This window comes from Lethenteron reissneri, chromosome 21 (assembly GCF_015708825.2).
Source record: "Lethenteron reissneri isolate LAM-NWPU_2019-01 chromosome 21, ASM1570882v1, whole genome shotgun sequence".
Taxonomy (NCBI): Eukaryota; Metazoa; Chordata; class Hyperoartia; order Petromyzontiformes; family Petromyzontidae; genus Lethenteron; species Lethenteron reissneri.
Window position 1 is genome coordinate 20,940,765 of NC_083799.1, and position 22,371 is coordinate 20,963,135.

At 45.8% G+C, this 22,371-nt stretch overlaps 1 protein-coding gene across 1 annotated transcript; it reads left to right on the forward strand.

Annotated features, from left to right (window-relative positions):
* The first annotated feature begins 5,401 nt into the window (after positions 1-5,401).
* Positions 5,402-21,759, forward strand: LOC133344989 (integrin beta-5-like). The gene is made up of 7 exons (XM_061555324.1): positions 5,402-5,539; positions 6,538-6,627; positions 7,565-7,690; positions 8,342-8,700; positions 11,723-11,870; positions 17,609-17,704; positions 21,730-21,759. Exons 1-4 carry the CDS (start codon positions 5,462-5,464, stop codon positions 8,648-8,650), a joined length of 603 nt encoding a protein of 200 aa, XP_061411308.1. The 5' UTR covers positions 5,402-5,461; the 3' UTR covers positions 8,651-8,700; positions 11,723-11,870; positions 17,609-17,704; positions 21,730-21,759.
* Positions 21,760-22,371: the final 612 nt, after the last annotated feature.

Below are 22,371 nucleotides of genomic sequence, written 5' to 3' on the forward strand. Positions count from 1 at the left end.
TGGTCGGAGACCCCAGTGAGGGTCCGACCCTTCGTGGCAGTAACTCCCCTGTATAGTGTAGTTAGCTGGGTGGTCACCACCCTTGGATGTATCTGGTAAAGGGGCAGTTACTCCTTTGTGTTACGGTGTTACAAATAAAGGTGTTGCATCTAAAAGGAACAACGTCTGCGACTCAGTTGGACTCACTACAACTGGTGTTGGAAGTGGCCAACACGCTAGTTACTCAGCTAGCTGTAAACTATGTCTACATGTCACAGACCACGTACCAGGACGTCGAACTGTGAGGAAAGGACCTCGTGCCACCTACAGCTCCGGAGGATGCAGGGGAGACACTGCCGGCAGAGCAGGGCACCAGCCGACGGCTCGATGCTTTGTCGTCTGCGGGGGTGTCTCTCCGGGAGGCGCACGGTCACTTCGCGGAGCTCCTCCACACTGCGGCTTCGCTTCTGGCGGAGATCAGCCCCGCACTCTCGCTGGCTTGTGGAAGGTGACTCTGCCGCCATTTTGCAGCAGGCGGAAAACTCGGGGGCGCAGCCCGTGCTTTCGGCCGCCATTTGTCATTGGTGCAGAGCGCACAGCCCGCCAAAATTGAAGACGCGCCATCGGTGCCGATGGACATCCCAGCTCTCCGACGGTGACTTCCCTTCATTAAGGGGTTGGCGGCTACCATTGGCGACTGGGTGGCCTTCAAGCGGCGATTCCTCACAAATGCCGACCTGGCGGGATGAACGGAGGCGGAGGCGCTACATGCGTTGCCCGCCGCCCTCGATGACGACGCCAGAAAGGTCCACCCTCACGCAGGCCTTCAACCAGATGGATTTATGAGCCTCCGGCGAATATGCACCACAAATTTGCCACGCGGCGGAAGGGGGAGAATGAGTCAGCCCTCGCCTTCCGTATCACGCTTTTGGTGTCGTGAAAGCCGCGTTCCCTAAAATGGACGCGTTGGTCCTCGAGAAACTGCTGGCATTAGCGAAATCCCTCCAAACCATCCTTCCAGCTGAGGATGGTGATGTCTCGTCTCTTCAGGTCGCTAGATGCATCCAAGCCCAGCAATTTCTGCAGCAGGACAGGGCGCTGGTGACGTGTGCCATGTCCCGTATGGAGCCGGAGCCGTCGGATGGAGCGGAGCCCGTGTCGGCATATGCGTCGATCCGGGGTGGTGGCGACCAGGGTGATGGGGATGCACGACAGACAAACGAGCAGCGGCAGCCAAGATCCTCATCTTGTTCCAGGGATGGCCATGTTACCTGCTACAATTGAGGCCTCCCGGGGCACGTGTCATCGGGCTGCCGCGTACCACGACAGCGCATCCCGGCATCACTGCCATCCTATGCTCCCCTGCACCCTAAGGCGAGTCGCGATGCACTCCACACTTGACCCCTGGCCTCACCTCACCCATCTAGGCAGTTCGGTTCACGTCCCGGTCGTGCGGGGGTGAGGGGGAGTCCTACGCGTAATCGTAGGATTCGTCCACTGATCCGGTCGGAGCTGGCCCATCGAGTGGTGGCCGCGGGTTCATCTGCCGTGCTGGGGTTTATCGAGGGTGTTTTGCCACCAACGGCGGCTCATTGGGCATTATCGGTTGGATAACGGCCGAGATGCGCATCGCTGACGTTAAATTGTCAGGACACATCCTGGTCTCCGCATCCCTGGCTGTTCCATGTTTGCTTGGAACCGATTTCCTTGGTAGGATGCCCGTGAAAATCCGCATTGACCCTGGCTGTTTGGAATTGCCTTCCGGCCGTTGCATGGCATTTTTGCCTTCTCCCACTCAGTTGTGTGCGGCCAACGCTACGGTGCAGGCGCTCGCGCGGCGAACGGTGAGCATCCCTCTCGGCGCGCAGATGTTGGTTCCTTCCCGCTTGAGGAAGCCACTCGATTTGGTGGCTACGGAGAACGGTATTGTCTTGGGACCTACCAACAAGGTCAGTCACGGGCTGACGTTGGTGGCAGCCCAAACATTGGTATCTAACAACCAGGAACCCTTTATTCAGGTTCTTTATGCTGGGTTGGACACCACGGTCATCCAGGAGGGTACGGTGTTGGCTCATGCGTTGCTGCCACGTCTGGATGGGGGCGTCATTAGAATGTGGGTACTGAGTCTCATGCACGACAATCCCATGATGTGGATGAAAATTTGATTGACAAATTGTGCACTGAAAGTGGTACCTTGTCCGCGGATCAGATGGGGACGTTGCGGATGCTCTTGCGTGAATTTTCAGATATTTTCAGCAAAGGTAAATTCGATATTGGGCGGACGTTGCTCCTGAGTCACCACGTTGATACGGGCGACGCGGCCCCTATCCGACAGAATCCCTACCAGCTGAGCCCGGTGGAGAAGAAACATGTTCGACTGGCGGTTGATGAGATGTTGGCCGCAGACATCATCTCACCATCCACCAGTCCCTGGGGAGCTCCGATTGTGCTTGTAAAGAAGCTGGTGGGTACATTGCCTAAATGACTACAACCCTGGTGGGGGCTGGTCGATGTCGTTCGGGTTGTTCGACCACAGTGTGTCCAGATCAACTTCGGTCGGTGGAGTTGGTTCGTACATCCCTCTTGCCTGAATCATCGCAGGTCCCTAGTGCGGAGGATCCGTCGATCCGGCTACTGCTCTCTGTGAGGAGCCGGGATATTTGCACATTCCCCCTGGGTCCTTCAGGGTGAGCGAGCCTACCTCCCTTGGGGGCCCGGCATCACGGACTCGCTCAAAGACTCGGTTTTCATGATCCTCTTGCACACACGCTCCCACGCTGTTGGCTGCTTGTCGCGCTTGCTGAGTCGTGGCGGTCATTGGCTGAACCTGGCAGCCATCGAGCTTGTGAGCGTTGTTACATGGCGAAGGTGGAAGGTGTGATGGTATGGGGTATCCCGTGGTTTTCACGTTTTCTTATTTTATTGTTGCTCTGTTGTTATGGGTTCATTGGTTTCCACCCTACTCCCTGTTGGTTTGTACATTTGTACATAGTGTCATTTTTGTACAGGTGGGTTGGGTATTTATTTCTGTTCTTGTTATTGTTAATGCACACTGTGTTTTTTTGCTCATTGCATCTCACTTATTGTTCGTTGAGGGGGGAGTTGACAGCCGGAACGACTGGATGCTACGAAGGGGGGGGGGGGTGATGTAGTGACATCGGGGATGTCACTGTATGGTGCCGGCCCGGAAAGGTCGTGCAGTTCGATGTTCCTACATCGCGGACAGCGCCGTGTGGGTGGCTGTGTGTGACACCAGCCCTAGCAGGGACAGCGCCGTGTGGGTGGCTGTGTGTAATACCAGCCCTAGCGGGGACAGCGCCGTGTGGGTGGCTGTGTGTAACACCAGCCCTAGCGGGGACAGCGCCGTGTGGGTGGCTGTGTGTAATACCAGCCCTAGCGGGGACAGCGCCGTGTGGGTGGCTGTGTGTAATACCAGCCCTAGTGGGGACAGCGCCGTGTGGGTGGCTGTGTGTAACACCAGCCCTAGCGGGGACAGCGCCGTGTGGGTGGCTGTGTGTAATACCAGCCCTAGCGGGGACAGCGCCGTGTGGGTGGCTGTGTGTAACACCAGCCCTAGTGGGGACAGCGCCGTGTGGGTGGCTGTGTGTAACACCAGCCCTAGCAGGGACAGCGCCGTGTGGGTGGCTGTGTGTAACACCAGCCCTAGTGGGGACAGCGCCGTGTGGGTGGCTGTGTGTAACACCAGCCCTAGTGGGGACAGCGCCGTGTGGGTGGCTGTGTGTAACACCAGCCCTAGTGGGGACAGCGCCGTGTGGGTGGCTGTGTGTAACACCAGCCCTAGCGGGGACAGCGCCGTGTGGGTGGCTGTGTGTAACACCAGCCCTAGTGGGGACAGCGCCGTGTGGGTGGCTGTGTGTAACACCAGCCCTAGCGGGGACAGCGCCGTGTGGGTGGCTGTGTGTAACACCAGCCCTAGCGGGGACAGCGCCGTGTGGGTGGCTGTGTGTAACACCAGCCCTAGCGGGGACAGCACCGTGTGGGTGGCTGTGTGTAACACCAGCCCTAGTGGGGACAGCACCGTGTGGGTGGCTGTGTGTAGCACCAGCCCTAGCGGGGACAGCGCCGTGTGGGTGGCTGTGTGTAACACCAGCCCTAGCGGGGACAGCACCGTGTGGGTGGCTGTGTGTAGTACCAGCCCTAGCAGGGACAGCGCCGTGTGGGTGGCTGTGTGTAACACCAGCCCTAGCGGGGACAGCGCCGTGTGGGTGGCTGTGTGTGACACCAGCCCTAGTGGGGACAGCACCGTGTGGGTGGCGGTGTGTAATACCAGCCCGAGCGGGGCTTGGCGAGCACTGGGATAGTACGGGCACCACACACAGTGTGTGGTGGGGGCTCCCCCGAGGGGTAGGGGGTATCAGCCCAGGGGCAGGGTTGCCCTGGGCCGTGGCACTCTGGTTGACCCCGTAGACACGTGATCCGGAATGTCCACACAGGGGGCCCCAGGTGAGGGGACTAGTGGGTGATCACGTCTCCGGAGAGAGCTCTTGAGAAGGATCGAGAGGGAATGAGAATGTTCGGGAAGGCAGGCGGGGCCCAGGGCGGAGCGGCCCCGACCGGAGAGGGATATAAAGCGGGTCCCTGAGAGGAACCTGTGTCTCTTCGTGCTACAAGCTGGAAGCTCAACATCTACAAGCTGGAAGCGCTGCGTCTCAAACTGGAAGCGCTTTGTCCTACGAGGGACCACGTGGTCGGAGACCCGAGTGAGGGTCCGACCCTTCGTAGCAGTAACTCCCAGAGGTGTGGACTCGAGTCATGTGACTTGGACTCGAGTCAGACTCGAGTCATGAATTTGATGACTTCAGACTCGACTTGGACTTGCATGACAATGACTTTGTCCCACCTGTGAGGTGTGGACTCGAGTCATGTGACTTGGACTCGAGTCAGACTCGAGTCATGAATTTGATGACTTCAGACTCGACTTGGACTTGCATAACAATGACTTTGTCCCACCTCTGGTAACTCCCCTGTATAATGTAATTAGCTGGGTGGTCACCACCCTAGGTTGTGTCTGGTAAAGGCGCAGTTACCCGTTTGTGTTACGGTGTTACAAATAAAGGTGTTGCCTCTAAAAGGAATAACGTCTGCGACTCAGTTGGACTCACGACAACTGTATGAGTTTACAAAGAATCAAAGATGATTCAGCAAAAAAATGTATATGAATGCGAGCATGTGAACAGCAGGTGAAATTTTATTTGTTAATGACTCCAACATTGTTACGCATTTTTCGGTGAGATTGCCTACTGTAACTCTGAACGCTTTAAAAATATATAAATTAATATGCCACTATATTTTTTAAGCATTTAATAATGCTTTAAGAGAATAAATAATGAACATCGCCTCTCATTTGAAATATTGATATCCCCGGTATCTTCATTGCTTTAATGCGTGTTCACATTTCCACAGTTGCTCTGATCTGCTGAGATCTTAATTTTCACGGCTGCAGGAGTACCCTTCACTGGGCATGCTCGGCGACGCACTGAATGAAAACAACATCAAGCTCATATTCGCCGTCAGCAGAACCCAATATGAACTCTACCAGGTAGAGTATCCAATGTTGTACGTATGTATGTTGAACTTTTTTTGCACAGTACGTAGCCAACCATGCTAATCAGAGGTGCGGTGGAAGGACAACAAACTAAACACAAAGCAGTTCTAAAGAAATTAGTTTTCAATCTAGATTTAAAAGTGCATAGCTCCAGTGGCTTCCTAATATCAGAAGGAAAAGCATTCCAGACGGCTGCAGAACTCATCTGAAAGCGCTCGATGCAGTGGCCATCTTTGTTCAACGGCTAGCCAAAAGCCGCTGCGAGGATGACCAGAGTCCCCGTGATGGTTTAGGCTCCTTGACGAGATCAGTAAGGTATTGTGGTTGCCCGTTATTCCATATGGATCACTCTGATGTTCTTGTTCTCTGCTGATGCACCACAGGTTTCTCCCTTGCAAACATAACTGGATAACTGGCTAAATGGGACTTTCCATGTAACAAATATACATTCATTTATTAATTGATATTTACAAGAACCCAACCAAATACATAATGAGCAAAGGGGCACACTCCTCGTGTAATGATGCGGTCTTCTAACATATAAAGAATGTCAGTCACTTTTTATATTCAGTGGTCATCCTATGGAGAGACTGCCCCCCACCAAGGGAATATGGAATTTCCATCAATGATTCACGACCACCAATAAATATGATCACAACCCTATTGCTCGTTTATTCGTGACACTTTGGTTTTTTTATTTTTTGTTCGACTGCTGAGTCTGTTTAGATTCAATTTAAAATGAAACTTAAGGAAATTAGCAGTGGGGTACAGGAACCAACTGAAAACACCTACTCTTCCTCCTCATCATCATCAATAAAACTCCCCTAGAACAGAAACAAAAAACATCTAGTGAGGTAGCACTCTCTTTCTACTCTTTTCAGAGTAGAAAGAGAGTATATTTAGGTTATTTAAAGGACGCCATATTCAAACTCCACTTCCACATTTACTTGATCCAAGTATAACTCTGACTTTGTCTCCTTTCATCATTGCAGAACTACTCAAAGCTGATCCCTGGCTCAACGGCTGTTGTTCTAGAAACCAGGTCACATATCGTACCGAACCTTATCCTCAACATGTACAGGGTGAGTGATGGCGCTGCACAGGGACATAGCTCCACAATTGGGTTTACCTGTCATGTCAATTAAATCTCATAACAGTCACTGGGTGATTGTGATTGCCCACTGAAGGGCCATCATAACAATTTGTTTGGGGACCACCTAGATAATAAGGGTCATATATAATTAATTAAACAGGACTGCAAATGTTAATGAAGATTAATTAATAGTTTGTCAATGAACATAATGTGTTCTAATATAACACTACAAGATTCTGCTATCTGTTCCTGAACCAGAGCTTCCACATATGTGACCCGCACATGTTTAATTTGTGAATAAGTGTCAGGCTGGTATATGCAACCCTATCTATAACTTCCACATTATTGCATTTTGTCTATAATTAGCAATGGGTGAGCCAAATATCAGCTCAAATTCAAATCAGAATAAACACAAAAAGCTAATAAACATCAAATACGCAAATTGATATATCTCATCCTAATCTTGTCTGCATCTCACTTCTCTTATATAACCCCATCTTTGTCTACATCTTTGTCATGTTACATCTGTCACATCGCTCTCATCTCACTGTCATCTCTGTCTCTTTTCTATATGTATCTCTTCTGTCATCTCACTTGGGGGTTTAAAAACCAAAAGCCCCCCCCCCCAGAAAAATATAACCGATAGGGCCCCCAATGACCAGCGCCACCACTGCCCATGACACGTCGTTGGGAGGGCTTGATGAGATCAATAAACACTCAAAAGGCTATTTTAAGATCAATAGCTGTTTGTAAGGCCTCTGATCTATTGGGACACTTTCTTCCATCAGATCACTGCGCATCTTTAGGGGCTGTACCCCCTGCCTGTTCACGAGGGTTGTGCCCTGTTGGGTGCTCGCAAACGCTCTGCGAGCACTCGCTGTGAGATTGTGGTTGCATGACGGCTGCCCCCTGCGTGTAACATGCAGGAGTTTACATCCCAGCTGGAGCTGATAGGAAACCTTCAGGACCTGTCCATCGCTGTGTCAGAAACATGCCATGATAAGGCCAAAGCAGGGCTGGAGCAGTGCCAAGAGGACGACGAGGAAGACGCGGTGAGTGCGGTGACACACTACACGTGAGTCGAAACCTAAATGTCACTCTCACATTTTAATAAGAACTTATTTTATGCTGTTACTTCACCTGTATGCAGAGAGGAAGTAAAGGTTAAAGTGTACTTGTGCTCAAATGAGCAATGGTGCACCTCCGATTAGCACGGTTGGCTATGTAAGGTGATTAACAAAAAGTTCAACATACATCTCCATTGGCATCCTCATTCATTATGGAGGGGCAGGATGAATATTGTAGTCTTCCTACATAGGGATAATGGACTGAGTTAACCCCCCCCCCCCCTATTTGGGTTTCAACTGGCAACCTTCCCAGTGTGAGCCATACGCTAGAGGCGAATGAGAATGACATCGGCTTTGTTGAAAGTGTACATAAAGGTGAGACATTTTTTTTGTTTGATATACATTGCAACAGTTTGCATTTTTTTATTATTCTGGGGAGGACAGCAGAAACATTACAAGAATAAAAACTTGTGGAAATTGATTGTAAACTTCAAGAGAGTTTTTTTTAAATTTACATTCACCAGAGTTGCTGATGGCCACCCACATGTGCGATGCCGGCCTTCATAGGTGCTCGCTAACAGTGCTTGCCCCAACAGTCTGTTAAGGCTATACAGGAGATCTTTGTCTGTCTCACAGATACGTTTTAACATCAGCCTGGAGGCCATGGGATGCCCCATAATGCAGCCACACCGCACTCTCGTCGTAAAGCCGCGTGGGTTCTTGCACTCTCTGCTGCTGTCCGTGCATATCACGTGCAGTGACGACCCATGTGATCAGACGCCTCCACCCAGTTACAGCGCCAATATAGGAGCCTTGACAGCACAAGTGGGGGCCAGATTGATCACCCAGGAGTTGGAAAGGGGAAACTGTAGCCCGACGACAAAGGACGGCTCGGAGAAGCCCGACAGCAACGAGGAGCAGCTGTCCAGGGACAGCGGTGGATGACCAACGTGCAGATGTAAACTGTCCAGCTTCCAGCGGGCTCTTGTGTTCAGGTCAGTCTCTCCACTTCCACTGATGATCTCTCTCCCTCGTGACTGGAAGATGGGAGAGATGGCTTTTCGTTGGTCACGAGTAGTTGCATGTCACTGTCAGCATCATAGTTCACATGCCAAGCATTGTAGATTTGTTTAGTGTAGGATGATCAGACTTCCACATTTCGTAGACTTGGTGCTTCCACTCCACTGTGGACTTCCCATATAATTTCCCCCATTCTATTTAAGCCTACAATTTTGGGAAGTATTCATAGGGCACAGTATTTATTCCTAATTAGGTATACGGACCACAGTTACTGAGCTTAAGGCAGCATTATCCACACATTGTCGTGGTAGATATAGTATCAATATCCCATCATCTATATTTCCTTAAGTCTAGAAATCAAAGTGGGGTTTTGCTGAACCACCAAGAAAATCACGGTGGGATATTAATATTTCATAGTTAACGTGTGTCTAAAATATTTTACATGTATTAAGCTTATGCTCATGGTATGGTCCTTTTCAATGCTATGTAATCCCTGCAACGTCTTAAGTTAATTCTGCTTTGTTTGGAATTACGTGGTGATGGACCTATTGGCTTTGTATCGCACATTAGATGGTCGTGTTTTTATTACTTAGAGAGTTACGAAGACACACGGAGACAAACAGAAACTTCAATTTGCGTGCATCCAATCATATTTGTAATTGTTTATATCATTTTAATATGACACACCAGTAATGGTCATTGATATTGCACCTACCTTTCCCATTTGCATGATTGTATCATTGTTTAATACACCTTATTTAAGTCTGTATGATGGGCTATGTAATGTACAACTATGCTGCAGCCCTCTTCAGTTTGATAAATTTAGAACCAAGAGGCTCCAACAAACAGATAAATAGTGTCTTGGAAGTCGGTAATGAAGCTATAGTGACCAGAGGCGCTGTGAACAATGTGACCTCGGAACATTTGAGATGCGGGGATCATGAACTAAACTATTAACTTTTTTTTACCACGTAAGGCCCACTGAGCTAATTATCTATTTTTCAGAACCGACCTGGCCACAAATGATAGTTCAACGAAGTGGCTTATTAACTGGAAATGTATAACAGCCAAATACTATAAACGCATGTTTATAAATGTGGAGGTAAAAAACGGGAGGATCCCAGGGAAAAATCCATGCAACCATGGGGAGAACACGCAAACTCCAAAGATACAGGCATCAGGTTTGGGATCGAACCCACGACCTCCTGTATACCCAGGTTGTGGTTTCCCAGGTGATTCCAAATGCACATAGTGACATCTCTCCGACTATAAATGTGTGAAACATCTCAGTGCACCAGTTTAAATTGATTAAATATACACCACAATAAAAATCTACAATCACCAACTTATAATCCAATCAAGGTTGCACAAATCAATTGTACTTTGCCCACACGACAACCCTTAAATCAATTTACCTAATGCCTGTACTTAACATTTTCCACCTTCAAGTAAATGGTCATGAATGGCAAATGTTGAATATTTTATTTTGGGATACTGTATTCAAATTTCTAACCAGGCAGTGCAGTTTTATTGTCTCTTATGATTATGTGCATTGGCATGGTCCAATCATTTGTGGGGCATGTTATGTGCTTGCCTTGGATACATTGATGTAATTTTAACCCAAAATGCCCAGGTTTCCCTGTACTGCATTACACTGTGTGTGATGGGATAATGCTTCCAGGTCAAGCTGACAATTGGATCAATGCAGATTAAGGACAGGGATTGCTACAGGATATCAGTTGTCCATTCAGAGTAGCTATTCTCTCTTGACTTAAAGCTCAGTTTGTACCCATCTGCTCGGTTAAAATTGTGTTTGCGTCTATATATATGGATGACTTCATGAACGAATCTTGTTGATAGCCAGTGGGCTTGCAAATTAAAACAATGATCAGCCACGGCCGAGATATTAGTCCTACCGTGTTTCAGATTTGCCTTACGTTCACGAACACGGTCCGAGACATCGTAGTTTCTTATTTTCTTTGAACCTATCTACGTGATTTTACCAAAATACCCAACAAATACCTGTTTTCTGTTATACAATTTCATACATACGTTTTTACGACCAATTTCATTATTCATACTTCTTTTTGCTATTTAAGGGAATATATGTGATACAACTTGAATATACGACTTATTCATACCATCACAAATAACGCAACCTGACCAATTCCATTATTACATTGCCAGATAACAAAATATAAGTCGGATAATACAGGGTGCTTCAAAAAATGTTAACACTTACATGGGACTATCGTTTTTAATGGAAAATAACGGATAATATACTGTAACATGATAACAAATGTATATTAATAGCTTCAAAAAGTCAAAGATACTCCACTTGTTCGCCATTATTGTCAACAGATGCCTGGAATCTTCTCCAGGTGGTCTCCAGAGCCCGGAGGTACATTTATTGTGGTATTGTTGCAAATTCTCAGAAGTGTTAAAAACAAATTTAAGCACCCTGTATTTTAGGAATTTTCAGATGTTGAGCGATGGTGCCATAGTTTGGACACTCAGCTGATAATGCATGACTCACATTAGTGACGAGTGGTGTCTGAACCAGACATTGGCCCCTCTTTCTCCAAACTGCACTGACCAGCCTGGTAAAACATGGCCAAGCGACCGCCATGACTGAATGGCATGGGGAGGTCTTCATCCAGCATCGGGTAGACCAATGGCTGTAAATGATTATTATTATGACTGTATTTGAATAAAAATACGAGTGTGCTATTTAAAAATATATTTTTAGTAAATGCAGATATATGTATTTATCTTTGAAAGCCTTTAATTTTAAGAGGATTCTGCTATGAATGTGTGGCTAGTCACTTAAATAGTAGTTTCACGTGTGGTGGGAACTATTAATTCCTGCATAAATCCTATGCATATGTGGGATAGCACTCAAACTTAGCAAATAAATGTTAGAAAGTTCCTTGCTGTATTGCCATCTACAGGCTCGATTACAGATGCATGCTGGCATGACGTGTGGGTGGTGTGTAGGCCGGGGAGTGTGCCACATCGGAAGGTGCCAGTGCCACGAGGGCTGGATTGGGGACGCTTGTCAGAGAGCCTGGAGCCCTGCTCGTGGCAGATCAAGCAGCTCTTCGGATGCCATTCCGCTCTGTCCATCCATCACTGATGCTTGCAGGTGCCACATGTATGGTCTCTTTACTAGACGTCATTGCCAAGTGGAGCTGGGTAATTCCTGAAGGAAATGTGTTCCATTTCAATGATATCACCATGGTTGATTCCTGGAGGAATCAACATATTTGTATGGGCGATTTTACATTTGAATGGGATTCTTGCCATGGAAGGCTAGTGTCATGGAATTATATTCTTTTGCAATTTCGTTGCAAATATAGCTCATGGTGTATATATTACAGGTGGTCACGACCACCAGTCAAATGCATTGCCGATACCTCGTGCACGGAATTTGTCCAAATTCCTCCCTGATTCCGGCATGGCAAACAAGATGGGAGGGCCGGTGGGCCTTGGACAACTGAGTGGAGGCCAATATGTGCACACTGCTTATGCATGCTCATGGGGGACTGGGATGCATTGAGTAGCAAGGTGTTTTGCCAATAATATATACACACGTAGCTGCCCTGGGTAAATGCTTGGGCGATTCTTGTCGATACCATTTAGCTGGTATATTGGGTTCAATTCCGTCTTTGCCTGAAGGCCACATTGGATCAAGGAGGAATCGGGCCAGGTTTTTGCACGAGGCATCGGCCACACAAGGGCACTGCTATGGAAAGTTGTTAACTACCTCGCCTGGTATGCAGGAGGTTGTGTTTTCCCCGTTGTTCGCATGGATTTGTCTCCGGGTCCTCCGACTTTTCCCTCCGCATTTAGAAACATGTTGCTTCTGAAAACGAGCTACATAGCTCAGTGGGCCTTGCCTGGTAAAATAAAAATGTTGATAGTTATTTCAATGGCAATTTCACAAGGCCAGCTCGGCCTAAGGGCCCTCCCGTCTTGCCTAAACTCCATGAGAGACTCTGTCTATATTGCCCACAATTCCTCCATTCCCATGATCCTATTCACACTCCTTTATAATTCTAAGAATGGAATCACATTTCCAAGCTATGAATTGTGAAAATCACTCAACGCTTTAGTTATGTATGTTGAACGTCTTTCCACCGTATCAAAGTAGGATGCCTCTCAAAAGCAATTACATGCTATTTTTATTATTCTTAACTATCAAAGCAATTTTGACACCAGGCAATGTACAAGTTGAAATATACTTCTCTTAGATAGTAATTTCACTTCAGTGTTTTCTGACTTGAAGGCAGTGCACTACTATTATAGGTTTCAAACGACCTGCGATGCTATGAGCCCCATCTACTGTAATACTGTGCAGCTCCCATAATTAATTGCTTGTTGTAACGTAGCTACGGGCCATAAAGCTCTCACCAGGTGAATGGAGAAGTGTTGGAAATCCAGGTACACAGACTTTATTTCTTTTTGCTTTCTCTGTTGCCACTAGGACCTTGAAAATAATATACCCAATTTCAAAGCAGTATATTTCACGATGGCAACATGTTACAATTACACAAAAAGTTACAAACGGTTTAATGCGTTTTCAAGTTTAACTAACCATTTTATAAATGCTCTATGTGCCCTCCACCCGCTGTACAGACAACATCGAGACGATAGTTGAATTCCTCCCAAACGCTTCTCAAAGTGTCTGCTTCCACTGAAGTCACCACTCCCATGATTCTGTTTTTGAGGTCATCTAGATTAGTCGCGAATGGTGGCACAAAAACACGGTCTTTGACGTATCCCCACAAGAAAAAGTCGCAGGGTGTGATGTCTGGGGATCTTGGGGGCCAAGAGTGTAGCGCCAAGTCTTGGGGTCCCCTGCGACCTATCCAACGTTGAGGCAGTGTGTCTTGCGAATGACTGAGGCTAGGGGCTGTTTGTGCGATGGGAGAGGCATCTAGCAGGAATCATTTGAAACTCTATGCCCCGCCCTTTCAAGTGGTAAGAGTTTCATTCATGGGCGGTTCGTGGTTGTAGAGATATAGCGATTTCAAATCGGGTCCATCTATTTAAACACCCTGAAAATTGCTGCTAATTGTTATACAGTAGAGTAAAATACCAGTGTAGCTCTGCTCAACACCATTATCTAAACAACATTAGTATAACCCTTAATATACATAACATGTAATTCTTAATTTCTACAGGATTTGTATAGAATATTACAGAGGAATACATTGGAAAAGTCATGGTCAAGCTGAACATTCAATGGAAGACAGCTCCCTTGACATTGTGCTTGTCTTAAAGCGCCTTTCTAATAATGAATTAGTCACAAGCTCGTTCCATGGGCAATTTAACCCCTGATCATGGGTAATCCGTCCTCTGAAAGGGGAGCTTATGAAATGACCTGGTCTCGTGACCCTAAACTCGAGTGTTAGACAAAATCTTGATGGCTTCGAGAGAGTCAATTTGTGCATTATTCATCCAAATACCGCTCTTAGTCGTCTTGAACAAAGCGTAAATAATAAATAACAACCATACATGGTGATTGTTGTCATGACAACACAATTACGCATTACTTGCAGCTATTATAATTGAATAACACTGTCTCGGCCTCGCTGTGCGCTGCGTTGCACCACTATCCGAGTAGATAACCTTGCATTCAATAAACCTTCAGAGTCCGGGTGAACTTCCGACTCCAAACGTATTTAATGAATTGAACGAGGTAAAACTGATGGAAAAACACAGCACAAATACAGCATCTGTTAATACTTGGAATATCAATACAATGAATGAACATTACAGCATCATAACATTGTCTTAGATAACATGAAACTCAACAATACATCCTGGATGGACCAGGCATCTACATTAGTGCTGAATAGCTATACAAGAGAATAAGCTACTGTGTTAAATAAGGGCACATCGTGTAATCACCATACTGCAGCCTAAACTGAACTGTGGGTGAGATATTTTGTCATCCTTGCTCTCAATAAGGTTACATGGGTACAAGTCTGACTCGGCTTTTTCAATTACAAAGTAACATTCACAATAATGCAAGTGGCAGGCTTCGTTGTTAACTAGGCCTCATATTTATCATAACAATTTAACAGCATTTCAAGGCATTTACAGCATTATAACGGCCATTCTAACATTATAACAGCATTCCCAGTATTATAAGAACATAAACGAACTTACAACAATGCTTCTTAAAGTCCCACAATGAACAGATGCACCTGTCTTCACTGAGACGCTATTTGTGCCTCCATTTTGTACTCTGTGTAATGGCTGACACCCTGCCACGTGGCTTAGAGGATGTTAAATCGTAACTTCCTGGTCACGTGACCAAACTCAACATCAATACAGGAAGTTCCTGTGTACGCACACCCCCACACCTGCCGTGAGGCAGAACACACACTGTGATGACATTTGTTAGCATTTTTTGTAGGAACAGTGCCTACAGACTGCCATTCATGAATGGCAGTGAGTGTCCTGGTATGTGAATGATAGCACGTGTCTTATTAGACATGATATTGACGTTTTCCACTGTGAATCACTCAACATGGTTTAGAATAATAATATATTCATATTTACTGACAAAAAGTTTCACTGAGTCTCAAGAGCCATTTTACAGGAGGGTCCAGCTCTGGATACTGGGCCGATTCCGTTTTGTACATTTTGGAGAAAACCCAGAGGGTCCAGAAAATAAAAGGTCATGCATACAAGGAAACATTACTCAAACACCAAAGTGAGAAGTCAGCAACCAACTTACTACACTGCCTTCCTACAGACACGTCATTGGCCCTGCAGATGGGCATCTCATGCACGTACGGAAATTTCTGGATTACAGGAATGCGCCACCATGCCCATTTTGTAGTGGAAAGATTGCATGCCGCCAGCTTTGTGTTTGACATGTGATAACGGCACATAAGCGGCCATCACTCAAGACAAAATCGCTTGACTTTAGATGGCCTCAGAACACAGACATATCTAGGCCTCCGTTGAAAGGTTGCTCAGTGACTAAACTATTGTCCATCATTTAGGCTGCATTGTTGGTCACTGCAATGCATGCGCTTGCGGGAAAACTTGGGTTTTTATTATTTTCAGAGCCGAGGGGTGGCTTTTGGAATTATATTTTTCCCATATATGCTTGCTGCTGGCATTTAACACTACGCGAAGCTCCATTCCATCAAAATAAGTCGCCCGATTGACAGTAAAGTGACAAATGTGGCAGTGAAAGCTCCAGAACCAGACATTGCTGGATTTCCCTCTGTGTTTTTTTCATCAATACGCTTCCTCCTCTACCTTAAGTGAGGTTGCCAGATGTGGTTCTGCGAGAGGACAATACGTTTTCCTCTGTCTCAAGTACCCTCACACACAGATTTACACCCCTGAGCTGCGTGCAGTCAAATCAACTTCATCACCAACCAACAATGAACATCAAAGCGTCGTTCCCAGGTTGTACAAGAACCCGGGGGGCCATTCCTTGTTCCAATAAAATTGCTCTTGGGGAAAATGACACGGACAGCAAAATAACAATGATGTAATGATATCGTGGAACGCAGTGCACCATTTCCTCCTCTCCACCTGTGGATATCCTTCCCCGTCGAGGGCACGGTGAGTGGCTCCAATCAATCAAGGCCCGCACGCGCGTGCCGATGCTATAGGACAGCGGTCGGGAACCTATGGCTCGCGAGCCATATATGGCTCTTCCAGTGACGGCATATGGCTCCCAGGCAATTTTGAGTTGAAAAAATAAATAAAAATCAGTTTGGAACTGATTTTAAAATACTTGTGATATTGCTTAATAATACTGTGTCATTTTAAAGTAAACAGAAATTCGTTTTGAAGATAAATTTCACGGGTCACGCCTGCATGAAGCTCAACCTCACCACGTATGAACCAGACTACAAAGCCATCAGCAAAACCATGCAGCACCAGAAGTCGCATTAAAAGTAAGACATATTTAATTTATTATACGTTAAAAATACTGTATGGCTCTCAATGAAATATATTTAGAAAAATTTGGCTTTTATGGCTTTCCCAGTCAAAAAGGTTCCCGACCCCTGCTATAGGACGTCAACACGTGGATGAGTGCTGAAACGGTCCGTGGCGCCAGAGCCGCCACAAACTCTCGCGAATGAGGTGTGAGGACGAGGCACGGAGTGCCCCACCAGCCAAGACAGCCGTCTCCCCACTGGCGTCACGGTGATTGACCGCGGGTTATCAAACGCATGCAGCAGCAGCAGCAGAAGCAGCCACGCCGTGCAGAGAGAGAGAGAGAGCGAGGAGGGAGGGGGGGGGTGCGCCTCGGATCGAGGCGCACACGCGCAGTTCATTAAAGCGAGCGGTTGACGTGAGGACAACGAGAGCTGAGGTTTCGGTGGAAGAGAGGGCAGGGGAGGATTAAATAAATAAAGCATTGCTCATTTGCACTGTACAGTGCATTTAAAAAGGATCCTGAGAATCACCATCTGTGCAGTGGTATTAAATATGCATTGGACGTGTCGACGAGAGCATGTGCGTGCAGATAGATGCGACCGCGTGTGCACGTGTCCATACATTTTCTTGGTTCTTTCGGTAAAGTAACGTGGAAGGGAAATAATACAATAATAAAAAATATTTTTTTATATATATATAAATAAATAAAATTCTTTTTTTTTTTTATTGTATTTCCCTTCTACGTGACTTTACCGAAAGAACCAAGAATATGAATCCCTGCAGTCACGAAAGCTTTAAATGTCCATACATTGTTTGCATATTGGTGATGGATATCCACAAATCACGCCATCGTGTATCATATCTCGATTTGGAAAATTGCCTAGCAATGTAATGAGCAATTAAATAACCGAAGTCACGTTCCAACGACTTAACAGATCTTTGAATCTGCTGTTTTTTGTTTAGTTTGCTGTCTTTCCCCCGCAACTCCGATTAGCACGGTTGGCTACATACGGTGCGGTGCGAAAGAAGTTCGACGTACATACACGGTCAAGAAAGACGGTAATTGCTCGTTAAATTATTTGCAATTCATACATACTTATTTCACTGTATTTGGTCGAAAAGTAAAGCCGCAACATCATCGTTTGTTGTCGAAACTCGGCGTGAAGAGTTTGCACGCATCGTGTGATAATTAATATGGGGAAAACACACGCATTGGCCCCTTTAATAATTCACACATGTAGCAGAAAAATCAACATACCCCCCCCCCCATTCACTCTCCACCCACCGGCCCATGTCGCCTGCGCACACACCACCTCTCGACACGGCCGCCGTCACCGGCCCCGCGGTCTCATCAACTTCCCATATCCTGCGCACATGTGCATGGAGGGAGAAAGCCCCATTGGACGATTTGACGGTGCTTTGAATTGGACATCTGTAAAAGCGCTGGACATCTGTGAAAAAGAGCTTCATAGCTCATAGGATTCCTCCAGGAGCAATAAAGATGATGAATTACATTCGAGCCTACTTAGCATTGTCCGTGTTCACATGCTTTGGGGTTGGGGCCAGATTTTGGCAAAGTTTACTTGAATGGGTGCCATTCCAATTCAGGTTACGAAATGGCAAAGGACATTTGTTGAAGCCTGATCATTTGAATTATGCAATATTATTGGTGTAGAATGATATACATTCATTAATTCCCACACCTCCAATTAGCACGGTGCGAAAAGAAGTTCAGCATACTTACATATCCATTATAGTCACAGTGTGTGTCAAAATTATACATGTGTCTCCATGCTCAAGCCGTCTTTGTTGGTGGCTGAGCCACATTTCAATTGTGGAGGCCAATATTTCCATAGAATAACGAGTGTTAACTTCGTAAAAAAAAAGTGCTACTCGTTTTATGCACATAGGAGGGATAATTGGCGATGTTAATTATCCTTGACTGAAAGCTTTCGTGGCTGCAGGAATTCATACTCTGGGTCTTTCGGTAAAGTCACGTAGATAGAAGAAATATTATAAAATAATAATAAAAATCACGACGTTTCGATCGAAACACAAGCAATCGTCTTCAGGTGAAAAATGCAGCAAGCGGACTGCGGAGGCGATTGAAACGTCGTGAATTTTTTGTTATTTTTCTATCTACGTGACTTTACCGAAAGACCCAAAGAATATAATTATCCTTGACCAGGATTTGACCTCCCAGCCTTCAAATTGTGAAGTCGTGTACGCTTTCACAGCTCCTCCCAGTTGACTTTGTGCAGACACGTGCTCTATTAAAATAATCACATTAACATATGGACAACACTAATTTTCGCTTGTAGAAGCGTTATTTTGTTTATTCACCTGTTCTCACAATCAACTATTCTTACCTCTACTCCTCTCTACGCTCCAGTGTCACGCACCATGACATGCATTGTCCAGTCATCTAAATCACTTAGTCTAAATGGCCGTCATTTCAATTCCATTTTCACCAACGTCCAGCAGCAGGAAACTGTTTCAAATCAACGCAAACAGATTCTCAACATTACTTTTATCACAAGCAAGCCCCACTGTGTTCATGCAGTGTGAGTTCACTCAACCCCAAAGTCCACCAAGAGCAGCAGCTACATGCGTGAAATAACGTGTGCTTTTTCATGTGAAAGTCTCGGTTTTGTAGACGTGGAATGTTGGCCAGTCGAGGGTTTCTGTTTATGGCACTAAAATAAATATTCCATCGTCCCCCTACCCTGCTGTAAAGTATTACTAGATAAGTTTGAAATCGAATAGATTTATTTTTTCCTCCATGCAATCACTCTAAGCTGCCAACAACGTGACCTACATGTGTCAGAGTACCATAGTTTCACACATTCACAAGAAGATAACACTTAGTCATACAGAAACTCCAATTCGACATATTTCACAATCAACTTTACTCGCTTTGCCTTATTGAGGCCGCAGCAGTGCTTCTACTAAGCCAGCCAAACGGCACACATCTCAGGGATTTCCTTCCAACCTACTCGTGTTGCGAAAGTCATTCTTCTCTGAGTTTTTTTTTTATTTTGCTATCAATTTGTCGAGGTACAAAGTGCTCAGTGGAGCTTGCCCTGCACACACAGTGGCCGGCTGTTTCTCGCGAGCTTCGTCGCATCGGTGACGGCCGGTGGCACGCGGCTTGACGGGGTGCTCCGCTCGGGGGGTGCTGCGCGCGATCGCTTTACACTCGCCCCCCCCCCCCCCCCATGGGCCCTCCTCGGCCACTCGGAGCCAGCGGCTTGCATGAGACATCAGAGCCGTCGTGAGTTCCGTTTGCCTGGCCGAGCCGTAGGATTGTTACTGGAGCCCCCCCCCCCCCCCCCCGACCGCCTCCTCCACCCCGTCTCCCATTCATGGGTAGATTACTCTATTCGTGCCTTGGGCATGAGCCTATTAGTTTGTTATTTGTTTTTTTCACGTATAGTATATGCACAGTGGTCACGCATCTTATTAGTTGCACCTCCGATGAGGACGGCTGGCTACGTACGACGCAAACGAAGTTCAACATACATACATGCATGCATACAGTCATTGGTTTGCTTTATTAAACCATCCAGATGTATTATTTTTCAGTGAAAGTCCTCTTTTGTATACTCACAGTAGTGTTTAGCCACCTGGATGACGTTGTGCGGACATGCGAAATGAACACTGCGTGAACTTGACACAGGAATTTGGCATTTCTACGACTGATTTAGCACCGTATATTTTTCACTTGAGTAAGGAGACTGATTTAGCAATATTCTATTTCAGGGCTTAGACTACCACAGCACGTAGTCCTCCTGCAAATAATGTCAAGGTGAAGGTCAAAAGTCATTGTCTCCCATCGCCAAGACAACCTTTTGGAGTTACCATGGCACAGGGTTTTATTGTCCTCAGCTGTCCACACCTTTGATAATTCAGATAAAACCTTACAAAATGCTTGTGGGAAATCATCAACTGTTCCCTGTTAAGAAACATGCAAATCAAATCCCATGAATGGCTGGCTCACAGTGTTGCCAATTTTCGATTTAAAGCTTTCGTGACTGCAGGGATTCATCTTCTTGGTTCTTTCGGTAAAGTCACGTAGAAGGGAAGTAATAAAAGAATAAAAATAAATTATTTTATTATGTTTTATTTTTATTATTTTATTACTTCCCTTCTACGTGACTTTACCGAAAGAACCAAGAAAGTGTTGCTAATCTTGAACATTTTCTCCATTGCATTGAAAAGAAAGTTAATTTTATGATCTTCTGTGGAACCAGACTGCACAATGGCTGTTCGTGGCTTGAAATGGAAAATGGCTTTGCAGGCATCATGGGCCACAACACATACTAATGATGTTGTATTGATAGGCTAGGCTCATCACAAGCACTCAAGCTTGGAATGAGGCAGTCTGTTCGTGGGATTCAGAGTTCCACTCTTTGATATTTCTTACTTTTCTGGATCATTAAGCAGCATCTTCCTTGGCTTAAATGTATTGATGCATCTGTTCCACGATGTTCACCATTGTCTTGTTATTTGCTTTATTAATGAAAGCTTAACCACTGAGTTTTACACTGTTATCAATAATACAAAATTCTGCAATGATGTGTTTCCAGCCATTTGTCCACAACTACAGTATATGGCGTTGTAAAGCTACATTTGTGTGAAAAATATCAATGGAGAGTGTTCCCATGCATGCAAGGGTTAGTATGAACTGATACCTTTATACAAGGGATCATGTTTGCAATGACAACACAACACAAGCAGTCAAAATGCAAACAAAAATAAACTATGATAATGATATGCACTGTCCTTGAAGTTGATTGGTCCACACCCGAGACAGCTTTTCTTAGAGCCTAGTCTCCATTGGTGTTGGACCAGATGACGTCATTATCATTATCAGAGTTGTTTTCTTTTTGTTTGCATTTTGACTGCTTGTGTTGTGGTTATTGCAAACATGATCCCTTGTATAAAGGTATCAGTTTTTGTACCAGTTGAAAGGGTAAAAACCTATTACTATATTTTGCCACTGGTAAAGGAGATGTCTCATAGTGGTTAGTATGAAACCAACCTTCCCTAGCCGCTTCTAGTTGCCGTTTTTGTGCATGCAGGGACTGTGTGGAATGCGGGCTGGAGAAGCGGGAGGTGCTATGTGCACGGAGTGTGAAAATCACCTTCTTGGACCATCTATCTGGTGAATAGAAATTCCTGATTGTGTACATTTGTGTCTTTGTGTGTGGTGAGGCGTAATTGTTCAGTCGTGTGTGCACTGCGCTGCAAACCCACGCTCTGGGTTCGATTCCTGGCTATGGACATTATTAGTGCCAAGTGGTGACTGGATTTGTCCTGGGCCTCCCCTAGATCAACTCAGCCTTAAGTACGCATCTGGGGCAGGAAGTAACATCAGCACTGGGGAGAGTAGAGGAAATAAAATACCCCCCTCAAAATATATATTTAATATATAACATGTAAAATAGAATTTAAGCGTTCATTTTATTGTATTTAACATTATAATGTAATAATCAAAGACAACTATCTGATTCAATTATTCATGCGATTATATGCCCCATAGGAAAACAGATGTGACACATTCTCTTTTGCCGGCTTCTTCCATGGATCCTATCCCCGATCGGGGTTAGAGGGTGACCCACATGCATTCCCTGATTTTCTGCTTCTGCATATCAGTGGAGATAATGTCATCTACCCACATCCTGGTACACAATTCAATATCTATCTTACAATTTTTGGCAGCA